A 21834-nucleotide genomic window follows, 5' to 3' on the forward strand; every position below is an offset into this window, starting at 1 on the left:
TTGTCTCCACGGCTCCTCTGAGTAGCTAACACATGACTGTGTGTTCTTATTTACCCATCTCGCCCGCTAGAATATAAACACCATGAGGGTAGGGACTTTTGCCTTTTCTGTACCCCCAGTATCTCGCCTGGCGCAGAGCAGGCATTCAATAAATTTGTGTTGTACAAATAAATGAACCCAAAGGGTTAATTAAGAGTCTAAAGGGTTACACAGGCAGGATCAGTGTTAAAGCTGCTGGAAGCCAGGAGGGGGCAGCAAAGAGCCATCCAATGTGGAAGAGGGAAGCAGTGGGGCCGGTAAAGAGGGAATGGCCACAAGCCATAGCCGGCACACCAAGGCCTAGGCTGGTGGTGGAGCGAGGGATTTGGGGTCCTGAGCTCCAACAGTTCCAGAAGGTAAAAGGGCATATGATGCACATGCTGTGTGACCTCCAGCAAGTTCCTTAACTTCTCTGAGCCTGTTTCCTCCTATAAGCCTGGTTCTTGGAAGAGGTTTCATTTGTCCTATAGAGTCGCTGTGAGTTGAAATGGACTTGACGGCAACAGGTCTGTAATGAGGAAATCACGAGCGCGATGTGGGTGTGAGGTGTCTGCGGAGTGAGGGGCTGGTCTGGTTACACAGCTGTGACACGTTCTGAGGAGCGAACGCTGTCACGACATTTTTTAAAAACGTGGGGAAATGCTTATGTTTTGAGGTTACGTGTATGGGGGTGGTTTATACAAAGAATGACAGTGATATGTAAAATTAATAAACTTGGAGAAGAAACGTATCCTCATAAAAATTAACAGCCATCTGGGCAGTTGGATTTCTCTATTTTCCAAATTTCCATGATGGAGATGTATTTGTTTCCCTTTAGGTTTCTATGACCTGCTAGAATGTTCTGTGGCTGTTATATCAGCTACCTGGCCAGAAGGTTCTCTCCTTCCTTAGTCACCACAGCTTCCTCCCAACATGGCACAAACAGCCATTTGAAAACCTCTGCTGTGGTCTTCTCGGCATCGGGCTCCTCTTGATTTTGGATGACATCCACATTGACCCCAGTGCCACTGAGGCAAAGGGTGACACCAGGCTCACCCAGGGCCCCTTCTCACTGCAAAGTGGCCCCGCTGCATCACCGTGCAGCTGCCAGCCAGATGCCCAATGGCCTGTGGCCCTTGGCACATATCTGTTCCCAAGAGCTGGATCCCCAAGACTCTGAAGGCCGGGCTTCCCTGGAGCTGTCCCAGCCCCCTGGCTCCTGGGCTCCTGAGCTAATCCGGGGCTCTCTCGGCCTGCCCCCGTCTCCCTAGGTGAACTCAGTGCCAGGCAGGTGGGCAAGGTGAGGAGCAGTGGGCTACGCATCCGGGCCCTTCCCACAGCACAGGTTTCTCCTCACTCATAGTCGCTCAGCTGAAGGTCCAGCCCGGGCGACCTCAGCACCTTGATGGCAGTGTGGGAGCTCACTCTGGTACAAGCGGGAGGACAGCCCCTCCAACCCCGTTCAGGGACCCCATCCACCCCCTCCAGCCAGGCCTTGCTCCTCCCAGCACCCCCACCCTCCAGGAGCCCCATGAAGCCCCTGGCTCACAGTCCGGCCCGCTCCTCTCTGGAGATGGAGACGCTGATCTGAGGCCATCTACCCTTCTCTGAGGCTCCGGTCTAAGTCATCTTCCTCTCCAGCCAGGGACGCTTACCCACCACTCTCTGGCCTCAGAAAGTACAATCAGCATGTCGGAGGAGGAAGGCTGCTAGACATCAGTGGGGAAACTGAGGCCCCTGTGGCAGATGTGATGTAGCTGGGATGAAACTGGCCCCGAATAAAACTGGCCCAGGAACCGCTGCAGCCTCGCCCCACCTCCGGGGCAGCTCACACTTCTTGGCCTTGCTCTGAGAACCCCACACTGAAAGAACGATTTATCTTCAAAGCATAATTTCCTTCTTTAGAATTTACCTTCCCGAACAGTTCTGTTAGAAAGGGCCCCATGGGAACCTTCAAAAAATGACCCAGAAAATCTCAAAGCCATCCTCAACAGCGTCCCCCCTCGACCCTCCAGGCAGGAGGGAGCCCCCTTTCCTAAGTCTCACCCTCAGAGTACTTCCTACCTGGTGGCAGAAGCCACCCTGCCACCACCTCCGGTCCGCCCCCAACGCATGACCGTCCCCACGTGCAGGCCTGCTCATGCTCAAAACCCGCCGCCAGTGGAAGTGGTCTCACAGAAGGTCCCCGGCCCTCGGGGTCTCACAGGCAGAGCAAGGGGAGGCTCTTTAGCCACCTGAGTGGGCGACTGTCCGTGACATCTTGTGGGCACGATGTGGACACCTGATTTCCAGACCTGATGGGATCCCGCCCCCTAACTGCTCAGCACCATGAATTCTGGAATGTGGACACAAGCCCAGAGAGAGAGAAGAGGGTCCAAAATCCACCCGGATTAAGCTTCTGCCACTGTTTACTGGGGGCTTTTGGTAGGAATTAAGTTCAATTTTCCAAGAATGAAAAACAAAGTTTACGTTTCTTGTATTTGTGAGTTTTCAGACTCAGATCCATTCTATGTTTTTTTTAGAACAGAACTAATGGAAACAAGAAAATCTCTGGAAGTTTCTGCCGTGCCCAGAATAAAGACCTGCCTCTTTGGTGTGAGGTGATGCCCCTCCTGGTTGTGCCGGCCCCAACCTGGCCACTGCCCCAGCCCCAAGGAGCAGCTGCCTGTCCCCCTCTGTGCCTTATGTTTGGGCCCAGCCCAGTGTCACCTCCTCCAGGAAGCAATAACTACTGCTGCCCCCACTGGCCGAGAATGCCCCTTGCAGCTGAAGGCTTTAGAAACATCTGGTCCAGCAGTCAGGGCGGCAGGGGAACAATCCCTCGACAGCTCACCTACACATGCCCACCCTTCATCTAATGCATGTCAGCTGGTGAAGCAGGTATCCTACCTGTATCTTACAGGTGTGGAAACAGGCTCAGAGAGGGGAAGTAACCAGCCCAGGTCACCTAGCAAGTAAGAGGCGTGCAGAGTGTGAGGCCGGGCTCCACGCCCACACATAGCCTCAGGCCCACACCCCACCACAGGCTGTATGCCACCTCTCCACCTGCCGGCACAGCTCACCTTTCTCGGCACGACGGGAATCTGCCAATGCCTCTGCCACCCCGGCAGCCGTGCTCTCCCGCTTCAGCTCACCCCAGTCCTGGTCGCACGTCCCAGGCTGCAGCGAGGGGCTGGTGGAGGCAGTGCAAACAACCCTTTCTGGGGCCACAGGGGCACTACATGGCATGAGTAAGTGCAAGTGGCCAGCCAGCACACCTGCCCCAGCCCCTGTGGCTGACACCAGGCCCGTGGGAGCCAATGCTTAGAAAGTGCTGGCAGTTCCAACCCTGAGAGTCAGGCCAGAGCTACCTTCTCAGCTCCTCTTCCAGGCAGCCTGCCACGCCCTGCAGCACCATGGGAGAGTAAAGTCCTCTCCAGGAGCCTCCGGACACAGGAGGGACGAAAGGAAAGGCTGATGGGTGATCATGCACAGAGGCCATGGGCAGGTGGCTCCCATGGGGCACTGGCTGAGACTCTAGAAGCAGCTGACATACAGGATGAGCCACCGAGCTGCCCAGCAGAGGGCAAGCCCTGGTCAGTGGAAGGGGTCACCCCAGGAAGGGCCGGTCCTCAAAGCCTGATGGTCTACTCGTCCCTGGCTCCCGAGAGCAGACACTGTCCGGAACACAGGCCTGGTGAAGGGTGCAGGTAGTGAGGCATGGGGCCAACAGTTCCTTCCCACAGGATCCCTAAGTCATGAAGATAGCACAGGAATGGGCAATGTTTGGTCCTGTTGTCACGGGGTCACCATGAGTCAGAGTTGACACAATGGCAACTAACGACAACGATTCGGTGATGGTGTGAAACAGCGGACTTGCAGGCCAGCGCACACCAGCTATCCTCAGTGACCACTCCCTCCCACTTTGCAATGTGCACGCTCCTGTAAGCGGCTGGACTTCCAGGCCTCCGTGGGGACTTTTCCTTCAGAAACGAGGGGTGCGGGAGGGCAGGGCTGCAGAGGGGAGGCCGGAGGACAGGCAGACAGCCTTCCTCTGTTTCTGTTCTCCATCAGCACAGGGAGGCCCAGGCTGTGCCTTCCGGCTGCTCACAGGAATGGGACCAACACTGCCCCACAGAGACGCCAATTTTGGCAGAAACCAAGTCAGAGGTAGGCCAGCAGCTGGAACCTGACTCTGGTGCACTCGGGCCGATGTCTATCAGCCCAGAACCTGGAGCCAGGCTGCCCTGAAACCTCAGATGGGGTCAAGGGGCCCCTGCAGTGGGCAAAGAGAGGCCGCGTCACAGACCATCCCTCACCCTACTGGAGCCAGGCAAGTCCACAGAGGGGCCTGCACCCTGCAGTGGGCCATACCAGGGAAGGTGTGTGTGGGTTCCCTGCCCTGTCTTGTTGTCTCCAGCCTGCTTCCCGGGGAAGCACCATTTTTGCCACACTCAGCCAGCTCCACAGCCTCCTGGTTCACCTCTGCATCTGGCCTGCCATGCTTCTCCAAGCCACTTAGGGGCATGGGCCCTGAGGCTGGACAGGCCACCTGCCAGCTACGGACACTGGGGATATCACTTAATCACTGAGTCTCGGTTTCCTTCCCTGTAAAATGGGTTCTAGCACCTATCTTAGAATCCCTGGTGGTGCAGTGGTTGAGCTCTCAGCTGCTAAACAAAAGGTCAGCAGTTCAAATCCACCAGCTGTTCTACAGAAGATGTGGTAATCTGCTTCCATAAAGATTACAGCCTTGGAAACCCTATGGAGCATTCTACTCTGTCACGTTGGGTCACTGAGTCGGAATCGACTCAATGGCACCTGACAAAAAGCAGCGCCCACCGTATAGGCTGAAGCGTAACTGGGGTGCCTCCTGCATCTGTTCACTGCCGTCGCCTGAGTGCCGAGAGCAATGCCTGGCTCCAGCAGGACCTCTGGAAATGTACGTAAAGTGAATCCATGCAATGTCCAGCGCAGAGGCTGGCACCCAGTGACGTCCCGGCAGCTTTATGTGGGTGCCACAGCCACTAGGCTTTGCTACTGCAGCTTCCTACAAAGGTCCCTGGTTAGCAGCCCTGGTGCTCGGCTGCTAACCGAAAGGTCCACGGTTCAAACCCACTAGCCGCTCCACGGGAGAAAGATGTGGCAATCTGTTTCCATAAAGATTACTGCCTTGGGAACCCTATGGGGCAATTCCACTCTCTCCTATAACATCGCTATGAGTCAGAATCGACTCAACAGCAATGGGCTTACAAATAGAAAGGCTGGCAGTTCGAACCCACCCAGTGGTACACAGAAGAAAGGCCTGGCAATCTGTTTCTGTAAAGAACACTGCCATAAAACCCTATGGAGCTCAGTTCTACTCTAACACACGGGGTCGCCAGGAGTCAGAACAGACTCCATGGCAGTAAGTTTGTTTTTTTTTAGGGGTGTTGACTTCCACCATCCTCAAGAAGTGCAGTGGTTAAGTGCTCGGCTGCTAATCAAAAGGTCAGTGGTTCGAACCCACCAGTCGCTCCATGGGAGAAAGATGTGGCAATCTGCTTCAGTAAAGATTATAGCCTTAAACCCTCCAGGGAGTTCTACTCAACGGCAGTGGGGTTTTGGTTCTTCTACCACCTCCCCTTACTAATATCATACAGTCAATTTCTGGTCTCTGAGAGCTCTGCAAAAACACCGTTAGGGTCACACGAGCCACGGACCCCTGCTGCTGACCCACCTGGAGCCCCTCCCCTCTCTGGCTCTCAAGCCCACTGTCCCCTGAGGCCCAGCTGGCACACGTGACTATACCCCTCAGTAGGTTTGGCCTCCAGGCAATGTCAGCCCTGCCCACCTGAGGGCCTTTGCCCCTTCCGACCAGCCAGGCTCAACACAAAAGTGCCGACCAGCTCCTGGGACTGAGGCTCAGGCCACTCCAACCAGCTCCCGAGGCTGAGGGTCAGGCTGCACCAACCAGCTCCCGGGGCTGAGGGTCTCCCGGGGCTGAGGATCTCCCTGGGCTGAGGGTCAGGCTGTGCTCCAGGTGACTTGAGCCCAACTGTGAAGCTGGATTCCTGGACTACAGGGCCTGTTGTGGACATTGCCACGACTGTTCCCCCGCCCCTAGCACATCACATGGCACCTTCACACGGGCAGCCTCTCCTGGGGTGGGGTGGGGGTGGGGCACAGGGCTCCCTGTCTCCCTACACCTATGCTCTGAGGGTCTGCTCAGGTGTGTGCCACTTCGGCCCAGGGGGCTTGGCCAGCCCCGAGTGTGCTCTGGCCTCCAGACGGCCATGTGGCCCCAAAGGATTTGTGAGAGCCAGGACACAGCCCATGGGAGGAGCTGGAGGGGTGCTCTGAAAGGGGCCAAGAGGGGGCATTTGCCATCTAAGACTGGGTGGGCACCCCTCACCAAACTCCTGGTCCCCAAGCATATACCTGCCACCAATCTTATCCACTCACCCAGGCCGACCAGACCCCCTTCATCAAGTGGAGTGGAGGGCACCGCCCCAGCCTGGCCTCTACCTCCTGAGCCCTGACTGAATGAAGCCTGAATGTTGCCAGCGCTGCTCCCGCCCCTTTCTTTGCTCCAGACACCAGCTCGGCCTCCCTCCTCCCAGCTGGAGCAGATGCCCAGGTGGGGTAAGGAAACAGAAGGCCAGAGGCCAGCCCCCAGGCCCCGAAACCTGTGTCCCAGAGCAAGCATGGCTCCAGCCTCTGCCCCCCAGTGTCAAGGCCGGCCCCCCACGCTGAACAGTCACCCCCTAGCCAGCATCTCTTACCGGGCTTGGGGATGAGTCCTTGAAAAGGCCTGGAAGAGAAACAGAGAAGTGGTGTCAGGACGGGGCAGGTGCTGCCTCTGGGATGAAAGCCCTCAGCCCTCGCTGCCCAGAGTGGTCTGGTGGTCCTGGCCCTTGTCAGAAATGTCTGGAGCCCGCCTGTACCCTACTGAACCAGAACCTGCATTTTAACAAGGGTAATTCTGTACACATGACAGTTTGGGAAGCCTGGGCCGGGGGCCACCCTGGGACAAGGCACAGTGACACTGACTCTGCCTGGCTGGCTCTGGGGCCTTGGACACAAGACCTGTCTCGGCTCCCCCCTCTGAAATGGGACCAATGCCTCTGTCACAGGATTCTGGGAACGCAGAAAACCGGGTGCTATGGGGCAGGTAGGAGATGCCCAGGAAGGCCACCCTTGCCACGGAGGCCGTGGGCTGGCCAGGATCACATAGGGCTGGTCTCACCTCCGCAGGGCTCCCCACACCCTGGCTGGCCTGCAGCCCCTCCCGTCTCCCTGTTTCTCTGTCCGTCCCACTCAGGGCAGTGCTGTGAGAGCCACCTTGGCCAGCTGGGAGGCCAAGACTAAGATGGGACCTAGGGAAAGGCCAATGGCTCCTCATCTTTGCCCTTCCCTCAAGTACCTGGTGACCGTGAACTTGATCTTGTCGGCCACCGCAAGGATCCTTTCCAGGTTCTGGGAGCCAAAGGTGCAGGGTTTCCGAAATGGGATTCCCGGGGGCAGCCCCTCGATGATTACCGAGCCAGGGTTGCTCTTGATGCGTTTGTAGGGGACCTGGACCGGGTACTTGATGCCCAAGGCTTCCCCTGCAGATGAGACAGGTATAGTCCTACTGTCAGGAGGTGCGGGGCAGCACAGGACGCCTCAGGGCTCCATGTGGTGTGGAGACGTGCAAGTGCAGGGTGGGGGGGAGGTGTGGGGCAGTGAGGGGTGTGCAAGCGGAGGGCTACAAGCGTGTGGTCCCAGGTATGCAAAGGCTTGTAGACAATGCATACAAAAGGGCTGTCTGTAGCAGTGTGCAAAGGCACACCGGTGGAGTACGGGGTTAGGGGTGTGCTGAGCAGGGTGGCTCCAGGCATGATGATGTGAAGCTTTGCCAGGCTGAAGAGTGGGCGGGCAACATGCCGTGGCTGCTGGGGACAGTGCAGCAGCTGATGTTTCTCAGCCTCCCCCTGAGAACCTGAAAGCCTGTTGCAAGGATGGGCACCTTGTGGGCACAGCTGGCCCTTTCCTGCAACGCCGGCCAACCCCATGGCTCTGTCCCCTGGCCCAAGAGGGCAGATCCCACACAGAAGCAAGGAGGCTGGCCAGGCCCCAGGGCTCTCCTCCTGCAGTGACTGTCCTTTATCTCACAGCTGGCCTGACACCTCTCTGGGGAGGGGAGGCCACTGCTGACCTGCTTTCAGCTGACACAGCCTGCCTTCCCCGAGGCTCTGAACCGCCTGGTGCTAACATAGCCCCTACCCTCAGGGTTGGGGAACAGGTGTAGGAGCAGCAGGTGAGGCGTAGGGGCTGACCTGAATGCCCGGGGCTCAGCTGGAAGCCCATACCTCTCACACTTGAGGACAGGGTCTACCACAGGAGCCCCCTCTCAGACAGAGATGAACTGGAAGAAGCGGCTGGAGGGTGCTCACGGCTGCAGCCCTGGAGGGCTCGTTGGGAGCATCACCCAGCGCTGCAGGACACCCTGTATGAGGACACAGCAGAAACCTCCAGGGCTCAGCACTCAAAGAACAGCTCAGCTTTTCTGTACAACAAGCTGGTTTTTATACCAGATGCTGGGAATTGTATGACTGACCTCGTTTCCCTTTTTGCTCTGGCTCCCAGGAGACTCAGAGGCTGACCTGTGCCTCACATCTAGGAAGTACAGAATTTTTGAGGGTTTACTTCACCCTGGCTTCATTTTTTTTTTAATTGAGATATAATTTATATCCACTGCCAGTAAGTCAGTTTGTTGTACTGTGGTGGCTTGCATGTGACTATGGTGCTGGAAGCTATGCCACTGGTATTCAAATACTAGCAGGGTCAGCCACGGTGGACAGGTTTCATCTGAGCTTCCAGACTAAGACAGACGAGGAAGAAAGGCCTGGTCATCTACTTTTAAAAATTAGCCAGTGAAAACCCTACGGATCACAACAGAATGCTGTCTGATACAGTGCTGGAAGACGGGCAGCCTTGGTGGGAAGGCACTCAAAATACACAGTGCCGGCAACAGTGGACCTGAGCAGACCAATGACCATGAAGATGGTGCACAACTGGGCGCACTGTACGAGGGGTTGCCGTGAGCTGGTGCCGACTCGATGGCAACCAGCAACAACATGATTCACATACCATAAAACTCTGTTTTCTAAAGTATACAATCAATGGTTTTTAGTATTTTCACCAGGTTGTGCAACCAACCACCACCACGACCTAATTCCAGAAGACTTTCATCCCCCCAGAGAAAAACCCCAGACAGAAACCCCCATGTCACTGGCAGTCCCTGCCCGCCCTCCCACTAGTCCACTTCGGCCTCAGTGGATTTCCAGCCTGCTTATAACTCTTTATTCTGGCTTTGCTGATGACCAGTTTGAAATGAAACAAATCATACAGAATGATAACTTGCACCCATAAACCATAAACTGGAAAACTGCCATCTCTACACTCTTCCCTTCCAGAATTGCTCTTGCTACGCTGACCACCGGCTGCCATGTTGCCAAATCCAGTAGACCCTTGCAGTTCTTGAGCAAAACCTGACAGGTGACCACATCCACTCCTTGGAGCCCAGAACCCCACACTGTCTCGTTTCCTTTCTTCCTGACCATCCCTCCTCCTCCATCCAGCCTGTGACATGGGGCTTCCTGGCCTGCGGGTGGCCCTCTGCCCGGGATGATCTCCTTTACCCCTGTGGCTTTACATGTCATCTCTGGCCAGTGCTGCCAAAATGCTTATAATGAGCCCAGGTGTGTCTTCTGACCAGCAGATTTGCATACCTACTTGCCTATGGGTCACAGCCACTGAACGCCCTACGGAGTAGTTCCACTGTGCAACACATGGGGTCACCATCAGTCAGAATCGACTCTCTGCAACTGGTTATGGGTCATCTACGGAGTTCCTGGGTGGTGCAAATGGTTAAGTGTTTGGCTACTAACCAAAAAGTTGGTAGTTCAAACCCACCCAGAGGCACCTCAGAAGAAAGGCCTGGCAATCTACTTCTGAAAGATCATAGTCATTGAAAACCCTATGGAGCAGTTCTACTCTGAAACACACAGGGTTGTCATGAGCCGGAACTGACTGGATGGCAAATGGTTCAGTTTTGGGTGTGGGTCACGTCCACCTACCTTTCAAACTCAATACATTCAAAATGGCGCCCATCGCCTTCTCGCCTCAAACTTTCCTCCTCAGTGAGGCCCCCCTGGCTAACAGCTTAGGTGTCTAACCTTCTAGTATAGCCTTGTGCTCCACCCCCTCCTCCATCAGGGAAATGCCTACCTCATCACAGTGATGGTTCAGGTACCTTAAGCTCACAGGAGTAAGGAATGGACATGCAACTCAATAGGATCAATGAAAAACAAGGGGAGGGCTACCAGAGAGTTCTGGGAAATAGCTGTCCTGGCTCTCCTGAGAAAGCTGCCAGCCCTCTGGCTCCTTCCCAAGGATGCAGATGAGAAGGCTGGACCTGCTGCAGCCATTCTGTCAGCTCATGGAGAGCCAGCCTGAGGAGGTGCTGACACCATGGAAATAGGAACCAGTGACATCTCTAAGCTGCTGGATCCAGCATACCCTGAAGTCCGTCCTAGTGTTGGATGTCCCGTGCTATGAGCTGTGGCTGACTGTGCTGTCCAAAGATAGCCATCAATATTTGCCCATCCCCCATGTTCTTCTCACACTGTGACACTGACCATCCTCCAGGGAAACCTGGAGTCTAGGACCCTCCCCTTGAGCCAGGGTGGGCCTCTGAGTTTCATTGGGGCTTCCAGATGGAGGTGAACCAGAAGAGAGAACATCATCAAAGAGAACATTTCAAGATCTATCCTGAAGTACAACACTGTTAGTGATAGGATGATATCTATATGCCTACAAGGAAGACAAGTTAATATGACCATTATTCAAATTTATGCACCAGCCACTAAGGCCAAAGAAGAAGAAATAGAAGATTTTTATCAGCTGCTACAGTCTGAAATTGATCGAACAGGCAATCAAGATGCATTGATAATTACTGGTGATTGGAATTCGGAAGTTGGAAACAAAGAAGAAGGATCGGTAATTGGAAAATACGGCCTTGGCGATAGAAACAATGCCAGAAATCGAATGATAGAATTTTGCAAGACCAATAACTTCTTCATTGCAAATACCTTTTTTCACCAACATAAAGGGCGACTATACACATGGACCTCACTGGATGGAACACACAGAAATCAAATTGGCTACATCTGTGGAAAGAGACCATGGAAAAGCTCAATATCATCAGTCAGAACAAGGCCAGGGGCCGACTGTGGAACAGACCATCAATTGCTCATATGCAAGTTCAAGCTGAAACTGAGGAAAATTAGAACAAGTCTACAGGAGCCAAAGTACGACCTTGAGTATATCCCACCTGAATTTAGAGACCATCTCAAGAATAGATTTGACACGCTGAACACTAGTGACCGAAGACCAGACAAGTTGTGGAATGACATCGAGGACATCATCCATGAAGAAAGCAAGAGGTCACTGAAAAGACAGGAAAGAAAGAAAAGACCAAGATGGATGTCAGAGGAGACTCTGAAACTTGCTCTCCAACGTCAAGCAGCTAAAGCAAAAGGAAGAAACGATGAAGTAAAAGAACTGAACATTTCAAAGTGTGAGTCGAGAAGACAAAGTATTATAATGACATGTGCAAAGAGCTGGAGATAGAAAACCAAAAGGGAAGAACACACTCGGCGTTCCTCAAGCTGAAAGAGCTGAAGAAAAAATTCAAGCCTCGAGTTGCAATAGTGAAGGATTCTACGGGGAAAATATTAGACGACGCAGGAAGCATCAAAAGAAGATGGGAGGAATACACAGAGTCATTATACCAAAAAGAATTAGTTGATATTCAACCATTTCAAGAGGTGGCATATGATCAGGAACCGATGGTACTGAAGGAAGAAGTCCAAGCTGCTCTGAAGGCATTGGCGAAAAACAAGGCTCCGGGAATTGACAAAACATCAATTGAGATGTTTCAACAAATGGATGCAGGCTAGAAGTGCTCACCCATCTATGCCAAGAAATACAGAAGAGAGCTTCCTGGCCAACTGATTGGAAGAGATCCATATTTATGCCTATTCCCAAGAAAGGTGATCCAACCAAACGTGGAGATTATAGAACAATATCATTAATATCACACGCAAGCAAAACTTTGCTGCAGATTATTCAAAAGCAGCTGCTGCAGTATATTGACAGGGAGCTGCCAGAAATTCAGGCCAGTTTCAGAAGCGGACGTGGAACCAGGGATATCATTGCTGATGTCAGATGGACCCTGGCTGAAAGCAGAGAATACCAGAAGGATGTTTACCTGTGTTTTATTGACTATGCAAAGGCATTCGACTGTGTGGATCTTAACTAACTATGGATAAGACTGAGAAGAATGGGAATTCCAGAACACTTAATTGTGCTCATGAGGAACCTGAACATAGATGAAGAGGCAGTTGTTTGGACAGAACAAGGGGATATTGGGTGGTTTAAAGTCAGGAAAAGTGTACATCAGGGTTGTATTCTTTCACCATACCTATTCAATCTGTATACTGAACAAATAATCCAAGAAGCTGGACTATATGAAGAAGAACGGGGCATCGGGATTGGAGGAAGATTCATTAACAACCTGCGTTATGCAGATGGCACAACCCTGCTTGCGAACAAATAATCCAAGAAGCTGGACTATATGAAGAAGAACGGGGCATCGGGATTGGAGGAAGATTCATTAACAACCTGCGTTATGCAGATGGCACAACCCTGCTTGCTAAAAGTGAAGAGGACTTGAAGCACTTACTAATGAAGATCAAAGACCACAGCCTTCAGTATGGATTACAAATCAACATAAAGAAAACAAAAATCCTCACAACTGGACCAATGAGCAACATCACCATAAATGGAGAAAAGACTGAAGTTGTCAAGGATTTCATTTTACTTGGATCCACAATCAACAGCCATGGAAGCAGCAGTCAAGAAATCAAAAGACACATTGCATTGGGTAAATCTGCCGCAAAGGACCTCTTCAAAGTGTTGAAGAGCAAAGATGTCACCCTGAAGACTAAGGTGCGCCTGACCCAAGCCATGGTATTTTCAATCCCATCATATGCATGTGAAAGCTGGACAATGAATAAGGAAGGCCGAAGAAGAACTGATGCCTTTGAATTGTGGTGTTGGCGAAGAGTATTGAATATGCCGTGGACTGCCAAAAGAACGAACAAATCTGTCTTCGAAGAAGTACAACCAGAGTGCTCCTCAGAGGCAAGGATGGCGAGACTGTGTCTTACATACTTTGGACATGTTGTCAGGAGGGATCAGTCCCTGGAGAAGGACATCATGCTTGGCAGAGTACAGGGTCAGCGGAAAAGAGGAAGACCCTCAACGAGGTGGACTGACACAGTGGCTGCAACCATGGGCTCAAGCATGACAACGGTTGTGAGGATGGTGCAGGAGTGGGCAGTGTTTCTTTCTGTGGCACACAGGGTCGCTATGAGTCAGGATCGACTCGATGGCACCTAACAACGACAACAAACAGGAAGAAGGACCTGGCAATCCACTCCAAAAACCAGCCAGTGAAACCGCAGGGGCCACCAGGGTCCTCAGCGTGTCACAGGGACGGCCCAGGCGTGTCACAGGGACGGCCCAGGCGTGTCACAGGGACGGCCCAGGCGTGTCACAGGGACGGCCTAGGCGTGTCACAGGGATGGCCCAGGCCTGGAGAGCCGTTTCCTCCCTTGTGCACGTGGTCACCATGAGTCGGGGGCCAACTCGATAGCAGCGAACTACACTGTGGAAGCCAGCTTGAATGTGCTCTTGTTACTTGAGACCAAAAAGCATCTTAGCTGATTCTAGCTTGTCTTCCTTAATCCAGAAGCCTGGCGGTCACCTGCACACACACCTTTACTCACCTGCTGCCCCAGCACCGACTCCCCACTCTGAACCACTTCTTGACTCGCCGTCCCCAGTGTCCACCCGGCCCCCCCACGCCCACTCAGGCTCCTCACAGCTGCCAGGAAGACCCTTTAGAAAGGCGAAGCAGCTCCTGTCACTTCCATCCTTCTGTGTCACTCACCGACTAGGGCAAAGCTGGTGCTGAGAAGGACTTGTGGATGAATGAACGGTACTCCCGGAGGCTTCGGCCCTCAGAACTGGGAAGATCCCGGCTTTCTCCCCACACCCGGCCGTGACTCACTGTCCCCAGCGTCCACCTGGCCATGACTCACCACCCCAGCACCCAGCCGGCCGTGACTCACTGGCCCTAGCGCCCACCTGACTGGGACTCACTGCCACCAGCGTCCACCTGGCCGGGACTCACCATACTTCTTATTGAAAAGGTCCTGCACTTGCTCCCTCAGTGTGTTGGCGATGTCGATCCGTGACAGTCTGGCATCGTAATTTTCTGCCAAGTGAAAAAACAATTATGGATTTGGGCTGTTAAATTAAAAGGCACTTGGTGCCTTTTAAGGAATATGATTTTCTAATTACAGGAAACTCCTTCTCTGGCAATTAACAGACCCTTGGAGCGGCCCCTGAGTCCTTCAGAACTCATATCTGACAGAGATGTGTGTTTCCAGGATACACACTGTTTCCACAGCAGCAGCGAGTTGGAAATTAAGCTAATTGTTGACATTTGAAAACCACCAAACCAACAAATAAGCCCTGGAGCTAAGTGACACCTGGGCGGCTCAGAACAGAGGAAAGGGCAAGCTTAGCTGGCTGGGTGGCCAAGGGCAAAAGCATGGAGTGGGGGTATGGTCCCCACGGGGCAGCTTCCGAGATCACTCAGTCACCCAGAGTGTGTCCACCAGGGAGCCCCTGGGCCAGGTGCATGTGGTGGGGGCCCAGACAGGCCTCTGGCTTGAGGAGATTGCAGCCTGGCAGTGTCATGGCAGGGGTGAGGGAGGGAGTGGACCTTTGGGTTGCTGATTGGGGTTGCAGAGAGGTCCCCATCTGCTGAGAGGGCTGCGTGAGCAGTCATGGGTGAGGGGAGAGACGGGGGGTCCCCCTCATCACAGAAAGCTCCAACTGCCTGGGAAGGAGTGAAGGCCTGGAGTACAAGGAGCAGCCAGTTGCCGCCTGGGTTTTGGGCCCCATTTGCCTAGGCTCCGCCATCCTCAAGGGTGACCCTTCCGCCACCTGTCTCGCTGTTCCTACTTCCTTCTCTGGGCCAGTGACCACCCAGGGCCCACGGGGGACACCCACCTTCGGGGCCACCCCTCAGAGCAGCCCCCACATGGGCATGATGCAGATGGAAGTGGCGTGCCTCCTCCCTCACTCTGGGGCTCAGGCTGTCTCCCCTCCCGCCTTTATTCAAGCTTTTCCCGGCTTCCATTCCTCTCCTCCTCCTACCCCTCTTGGCCCAGCTGGTTCTCCTCCAGGGAGGCCTTGGATTTCAAAGCGCTTAAAGTATAGCAGACCGCCTGATGTGGAGTGGGCCTTACCTGGCCTTCCCTGTCCATCCCCCACACAGAGCCCCTGGCTCAGAGTGGCTGCCCACAGCCTGCCCCAACCACCAGCCTGGCTCACTCCACCCCCAGGCCCTGAGGTTGGGGGCCGGCCTTCCCATCCCCAGCCTGGCCCTGGAAACCCAAGCCAGGCCCTGGTCCTGGCACTGGGACAGCTGACCTCACCCTGAGCTGCACCCTTACCTTGGAAGCCCTGTCTCTTCAGGCTCTCGTCCACAAAAGGGTCCCCGGAGTCCCTCTCTGGGGGCGGGGGAGAGAAGCCAGGGTGAGGAGGCAGCTCTGGGGACCCAGGGAGGAGGTGAATCTGGCGGGGGCAAACCCAATGGGGAGGGCATAGGGGGTTGCCAGGGGAAAATGGGACCAGGACCGAGGAAGCAGGAGGAGGGGTGGTGACAGAGCCTGGGACTCCTCCCACGTCCTGCAGCGACCCAGCCAGGCTACCTTGACTTTCTGTGACGGGCTCTTTGACTCCCTCGGTGAGTAGCTCAGGCCTGGAAAACATCACAAGTGGTACGTCAGCCCTCCCTGGGACTGTCTAGCCATCCCCTCTAGGCCTCAGTATATATATCTGTGCAAGGGGTCCTCCTGGTTCTGAACAGTCCAGGTCTGGGACAGAACAAGGGCAGCTGGTCCCTGCACTTCCTCACTCTCGGGTCGAAGCCCTGGGCACGTGGCCTTGGTGGGCTGGTTTCCACAAGTGGAGTAAGCAGCGGTGGCTGACTGCCTAGCAGGATCTCAGTGGTGCCAGGGACGGTCGAGCTTCTGGCTTTCAATCTGGGGGCAAGAGCCTCAGAGACTAGGCCCAGCTTTGCCACTACCTTCATCTCCACAGAATCCACCAAGCCCTTTTCCAGATACTACTAAACCCTCCCAATAGCCTGGAGGCAGGTACTGCTCCCATATCCCACCTGCAGGATGAGGAGCCTGGGGGAGGGGGAGCTGCGTGACTCGCCCACGATCACATAGCAGAGCTCAGACTAAGGGCTCTCCCTGCTGGGCTTCTCTTCACCCAGCAGCCTTTCCAGCTGAGACCCTTCTGGGTCTTGGCTTTTTCATCTGAAATGAGAGTAATAGCCCTTCCCTGGCTCAGAGTGGAGTGGGCCTGACAAATTCACATTAGAGGAGGCAACAGGAAAAAGTAAACTGGCCTGGGGGTCAAGAGCCCCTCTCAGCTTCTAACCCCCCTAGGTGACCGTGGGCAAGTCACTTCTACTTTCTAGGCCTCAGTTTCCCCACAGGGAGTATGGGAGAGGGGAGAGGTGGTGGCAGGACTAGACACAGCTCCTGAGACTGTGTCTCAGGAGCTAGGCCCTACCTCCTGCCTCCCCACCCCAGGCCTGTGAGCCCAGCTCCGTGCTGGGCACAGGGCTGATACCCAGGAGATGCCTGCTGCCAGAATGGGCACAAGTCTGAACTTTAGTCTCACTCCTAAGCAGTGGTCTCATTTGTGGCCAATGCTTGACTAACACTGTGATGGATAGCTTATCACCTATCCAGGCAGCCTCACCCACACACATCCTCGCAGCACTGAACCCTGGTCCTACCCCCCTTCCCCATGACACTCTTCGGGAGATTTGAAAAAGGTTCTGGCTACATGTCCAATGACTCCACTCCCATCCCACCCCAGTCAGCCATCCTGCGGCTAGCCTGACCTCCCCAGCGCCTACAGCGGTCATATCCCAAACCTTCACCCCAGACAGGCCTCCCCAGTGCCTGCAGCAGTTAGAGCCCAGACCTCCACCCCACAAAGGCCTCCCCAGAGCCTGCAGCAGTTAGAGCCCAGACCTCCACCCCACACAGGCCTCCCCAGCGCCTGCAGCGGTTAGAGCCCAGACCTCCACCCCACACAGGCCTCCCCGTGCCTGCAGCGGTTAGAGCCCAGACCTCCACCCCACACAGGCCTCCCCCGTGCCTGCAGCGGTTAGAGCCCAGACCTCCACCCCACACAGGCCTCCCCAGCGCCTGCAGCGGTTAGAGCCCAGACCTCCACCCCACACAGGCCTCCCCAGCGCCTGCAGCGGTTAGAGCCCAGACCTCCACCCCACACAGGCCTCGCCAGCTAGACGAGACTGCACTGCTCGGGACCTCGGCCTCCCACCCATGTGAGTCACGCATAGCTTTGAACTTCTTAAGAGCTTTTTAACTTCTGATAATTTGATGAGAGCAAGGCACCTTCTTCCCAGAATCCTACTAAAAGAATATAAAAATTTTGCATACGATTTCAAGGACCTTGGTTAAGAATAGTCTGTTGACCAAGGATTTAGAAAGTTTAGTTTGTTTTCATGTCAATTCTAACCGACAGGCAGTGGCTGCCGGGAGTGCTGGGTAGAAGCACTTGGAGGTCAAGTCGGGATGCGGGGGTGGGGGATAAGGGGGAGGGCGGAGTGTACACAGGCCAGGTATTTGCAGTCCTGGCTTTTCTTCCTTCTTCAAAAAAAAAAAAAAAATCTATAACATCTTTATTAACATATAATTCACACACCATAAAATTTACCCTTTTGAAGTGTACAAAGACATTTGACTGTGTGGATCATAACAAATTATGGGTAACATTGCAAAGAATAGGAATTCCAGAACACTTAATTGTGCTCTTGCAGAACCTGGACACAGAGCAAGAGGCAGTTGTCTGAACTGAACATGGAGATACAAGGAAAGGTGTGCGTCAGGGTTATATCCTTTCACCATAGCTATTCAATCTGTATGCTGAGCAAATAATCCAAGAAGCTAGACTATATGAAGAAAGTGGCATCAGGATTGGTGGAAGACTCGTTAACAACCTGTGTTATACAGATGACACAAATTTGCATGCTGAAAGCAAACAGACTTTGAAACACTGATGAAAATCAAAGACTACAGCCTTCAGTATGGATTACACCTCGCCATAAAGAAAACAAAAACCCTCACAACTGGACGAATAAGGAACATCCTGATAAATGGAGAAAATATTGAAGTTGTCAAGGATTTCATTTTACTTGGATCCACAATCAATGCCCATGGAAGCAGAAGTCAAGAAATCAAATCATGTATTGCACTGGGCAAATTTGCTGCAAAAGATGTCTTTGAAGTGTTAAAAAGCAAGCACGTCACTGTGAGGACTAAGGTGCGTCTGACCCAAGCCATGATATTTTTAATCACCTCATATACATACAAAAGCTGGACAATGAATAAAGAAGACCGAAGAAGAATTGACCCCCTTGAATTATGGTGTTGGCGAAAAATACTGAATATATCACGGACTGCCAGAAGAACAAACAAATCTGTCTTGGAAGAAGTACAGAATGCTCCTTAGAAGCAAGGATGGCAAGAATTCTCGTGTATTTTGGACATGTTATCGGGAGGCACCAGTCCCTGGAGAAGAACATCTTGGAGAAGGGTCAGCTAAAAGAGGAAGACCCTCAACAAGATGGATTGACACGGTGGCTGCAACAGCGGGCCCAAGCATAGCAATGATTGTGAGGATGGCGCAGGACCGGGCAGTGTTTTGTTCTGTTATGCACGGGGTCGCTATGAGACGGAACCGACTGGACGACACCTGACAACAACAAGAAGAAAGCGCACAAATCGCTGGTTTTCAGTGTATTCAAACATTGTACAACCATCGCCACTACCTAATCCTAGAACATTTCCATTGTCCTGAAGATTTATCTGTTTTTAAAATAAGATTACTGAAACAATTGGTTACTTTTAATTCAATGTTCCAAATGTGTTTTTTTTCTAATATTTAACATGAGGAATAAAGTAAAAAATTAGTTAAATTTAAGTTTATGACTGGTATTTTTTAAAGGAACAAGCTCCGGGTGCTGAGGGTGGACATGTGAAGCACCTCCCTGCCTGCCCTCCCTCTGGGGTGCTGCCGGCTCGCCCCCTCTGTGGAGCGGTCTACATGTCCTGTTATCCACCGCTGTCCTCCCTGGGAGGCCCCGTCACACCCAGCTCTGACGCTCAGCTCTGCCTCCGCCTCCTTTTCCTCCGTCTCATCATCCCCGGGGCTCAGCACCCCTACATGGAACACATCAGAGAAGTCCCCGGTCCAATCCTCAAAACACCACCTGAATCTAACCCCTTTTTGCTACCCCCACCCTTTCTTTTCTGGGTCTAAGCCACTACCCCCTGCCCTGGGCCAGACGAAGTAAAGCCTCCTCCCTGGGCCCTGTCCCTGCCACACCCCTCAAGACCACCCTTCACCCCACAGCAGAGTAATCTCAAAAAAACCCAAACAGACCAGATCATGTGACACCCTCCTCAAAGCCTCCCAGTGGGTTCTCATCACCAGAAAAAGCCAAACCTGCTGCTCTTGAACTGATTCTGACTCATATCAACTCTATAGGACAGAGGAGAACTGCCCCATAGGGTCTCCAAGGAGCTGCTGGTGGATCCGAACTGCCAACCTTTTGGTTAAGCAGCTGAGCTCTTAAGCACTGTGCCACCAGGGCACCGAGTTCTGAGTCTAATAAATCCAGGCTGTAGCACTGACACACGGTCCAGCACAGCAGGGCCTTGGAAACGTCATGCTAAGTGAGAAAAAGCCAGTCGCAACTAACCACACGCTGTACGATCGCGGACGTATGCAAGTCCAGAATAGGGACATCCACAGAAACGGAAAGTCGGGAGTAGCTGCTCAGGGCCTGGGGAAGAGGGGGTTAAGGGCATGAGAGCTACAAGATGCGGGGTTTCTGAAAACGGTTTAAAGCTGACTGTGGTGAGGGTTGACATATCTGTGAACATACAAGAAACCACTGAATTGTACACTTTAAACGGGTGAATTACATGTTACATGAGTGATATCTCAATGAAGCTGTTAAAACAAATTCAAGGACACTATCGTATAATCCGCCTCACATGAGGGACCTAGAACAGACATCAGAGAGGAGGTAGGTCGGAGGTTACCGGGGCTGGGCAGGGCAGTGGGCGGTCACCATGAATGGGCCTGGAGTTCTGTTTCAAGTCATTTAAAAGACCTAGAAATAGACAGTGACTGCTACACAGCGGGTGAATAGGCTTTAATGCCCCTAAGCTGTACACTCAAAAATGGTTAAAATGTTAAATTTTATGTCAAGAATATGTTGTTAAAGGAGCCCTGGTGGCACAAACGGTCGGTCAAGAGCTCGGCTGCCAACCAAAAGGCCGGAGTTGGAACCCACCCAGTGGCTCTGCCAGAGAAAGGCCTGACGACCTGCTCCTGCGAAGACAACAGCTGAGAAAGCCCTCGGGGCGGTTCTGCTCTCCAAGCCGCCTCAGGACCTTGGCCGGTCCAGCCCTGCTGTCTCGGGCCTTTCCCCTTGCTCCCAGCACCAGCCTCCCTGCGCACCTTCCTCTCCTTCAAACACTCGAGCGCTTCCTGCCTCAGGGCCTCTGCATCTGCTGCTCCCTCTGCCTGGAACACTCCTCCACCAGATGTCCACAGGCCCCCTCACTGCGTTAGGTCTCTGCTCGGACGTCACCTCCCTCAACAGGCTCCTCCTGCCCCTTGGACCCCTTCTCCCAAAAAACAATAAACCTGCTGCCAGTGAGTTGATTCCAATACATGGCAACCCCATGTGACAGAGAAGAACTGCCCCTTGGGGTTCTCTTGGCTGTAATCTTTACAGGAGCAGATCACCAGGCCTTTCTCCCGTGGACCTGCTGAATAGATTCGAACCTCCAACCTTTAGGTTAGCAGGAAACTGCTCCACCCAGGGACCTCTCTGCCCCTTGGCCTGTGTCTAATCCTTCACAGCACTTCTCTCTCCCGGACGTCATTCTGTGATTTCACTTGGGGAGACGAGAGACTGAGGACTGGACCTGGTGGCTTTCTCTGCTGTGGCCCCAGCTTGGCATGGCGTGGGTGCTTCACATGGATTGGTTGAAGGAAGGAACGATGTATTCGCTGTTTGCAGCTCCCCATGGCGCAAACCAGCCGGCACAGCAGGGCTCCCAACCCAGCCCCGTCACCAGCCTGCCACTCCTGGCGTGAAGGACGCTGAGACTGCCAACCGGGGGGCCATTCGTGCCCCTAAGGGGACAAACCCTAAGAGTCTCCTCTTTCACCCAAACCAAGTATAAATTTGCATAAAAATTATAGTTAACACATAAAAGCAACAAACACAAAAGTTTGATACAGGTAAACCCAGATTCCCCAACCTTCCTTGTTTTTTTTTTTTTTTTTTTTAGGGTTGATTTAATCTTTTTTCAAAGATATTTATTAATGACACTGGGAAGAATGGTAACGTGACAGTGGAGAACCCAGGGTTACCAAATCCTGATCGAGGAATCAAAGTGAACATGACTAGCAACGCAGGGCCTTTTTGTCTGAGCTGGGCACCCAGGCTGGACATGCTGGGACACCACTGGGCTCCCTGACAAACACGAGACTCCAAGGGAACAGGCTGACCCAGAGGAGCCCATCACCTGGCTGTCCAGT

The 21834-nt window shown here is 53.3% G+C and overlaps 1 protein-coding gene across 5 annotated transcripts in view; it reads right to left on the bottom strand.

Moving 5' to 3' along the window:
- GTF2IRD1 (GTF2I repeat domain containing 1) overlaps positions 1–21834 on the bottom strand; it is a 138915-nt gene that overhangs the window by 32723 nt on the left and 84358 nt on the right. For 3 of the 5 annotated variants that reach the window (XM_064296100.1, XM_064296098.1, XM_064296102.1), the window contains 5 exons: positions 15876–15925; positions 15618–15674; positions 14285–14368; positions 7403–7586; positions 6762–6790 (listed from right to left, as the gene is read on the bottom strand). In XM_064296100.1, the coding sequence (XP_064152170.1) occupies positions 6762–6790; positions 7403–7586; positions 14285–14368; positions 15618–15674; positions 15876–15925 (404 nt within the window). The remainder of the gene's footprint in view (positions 1–6761; positions 6791–7402; positions 7587–14284; positions 14369–15617; positions 15675–15875; positions 15926–21834) is intronic. The other 2 variants (XM_064296101.1, XM_064296099.1) reach the window with 1 other exon arrangement.

The sequence above is a fragment of the Loxodonta africana genome, chromosome 12 (genome assembly GCF_030014295.1).
Source record: "Loxodonta africana isolate mLoxAfr1 chromosome 12, mLoxAfr1.hap2, whole genome shotgun sequence".
Classification (NCBI taxonomy): Eukaryota; Metazoa; Chordata; class Mammalia; order Proboscidea; family Elephantidae; genus Loxodonta; species Loxodonta africana.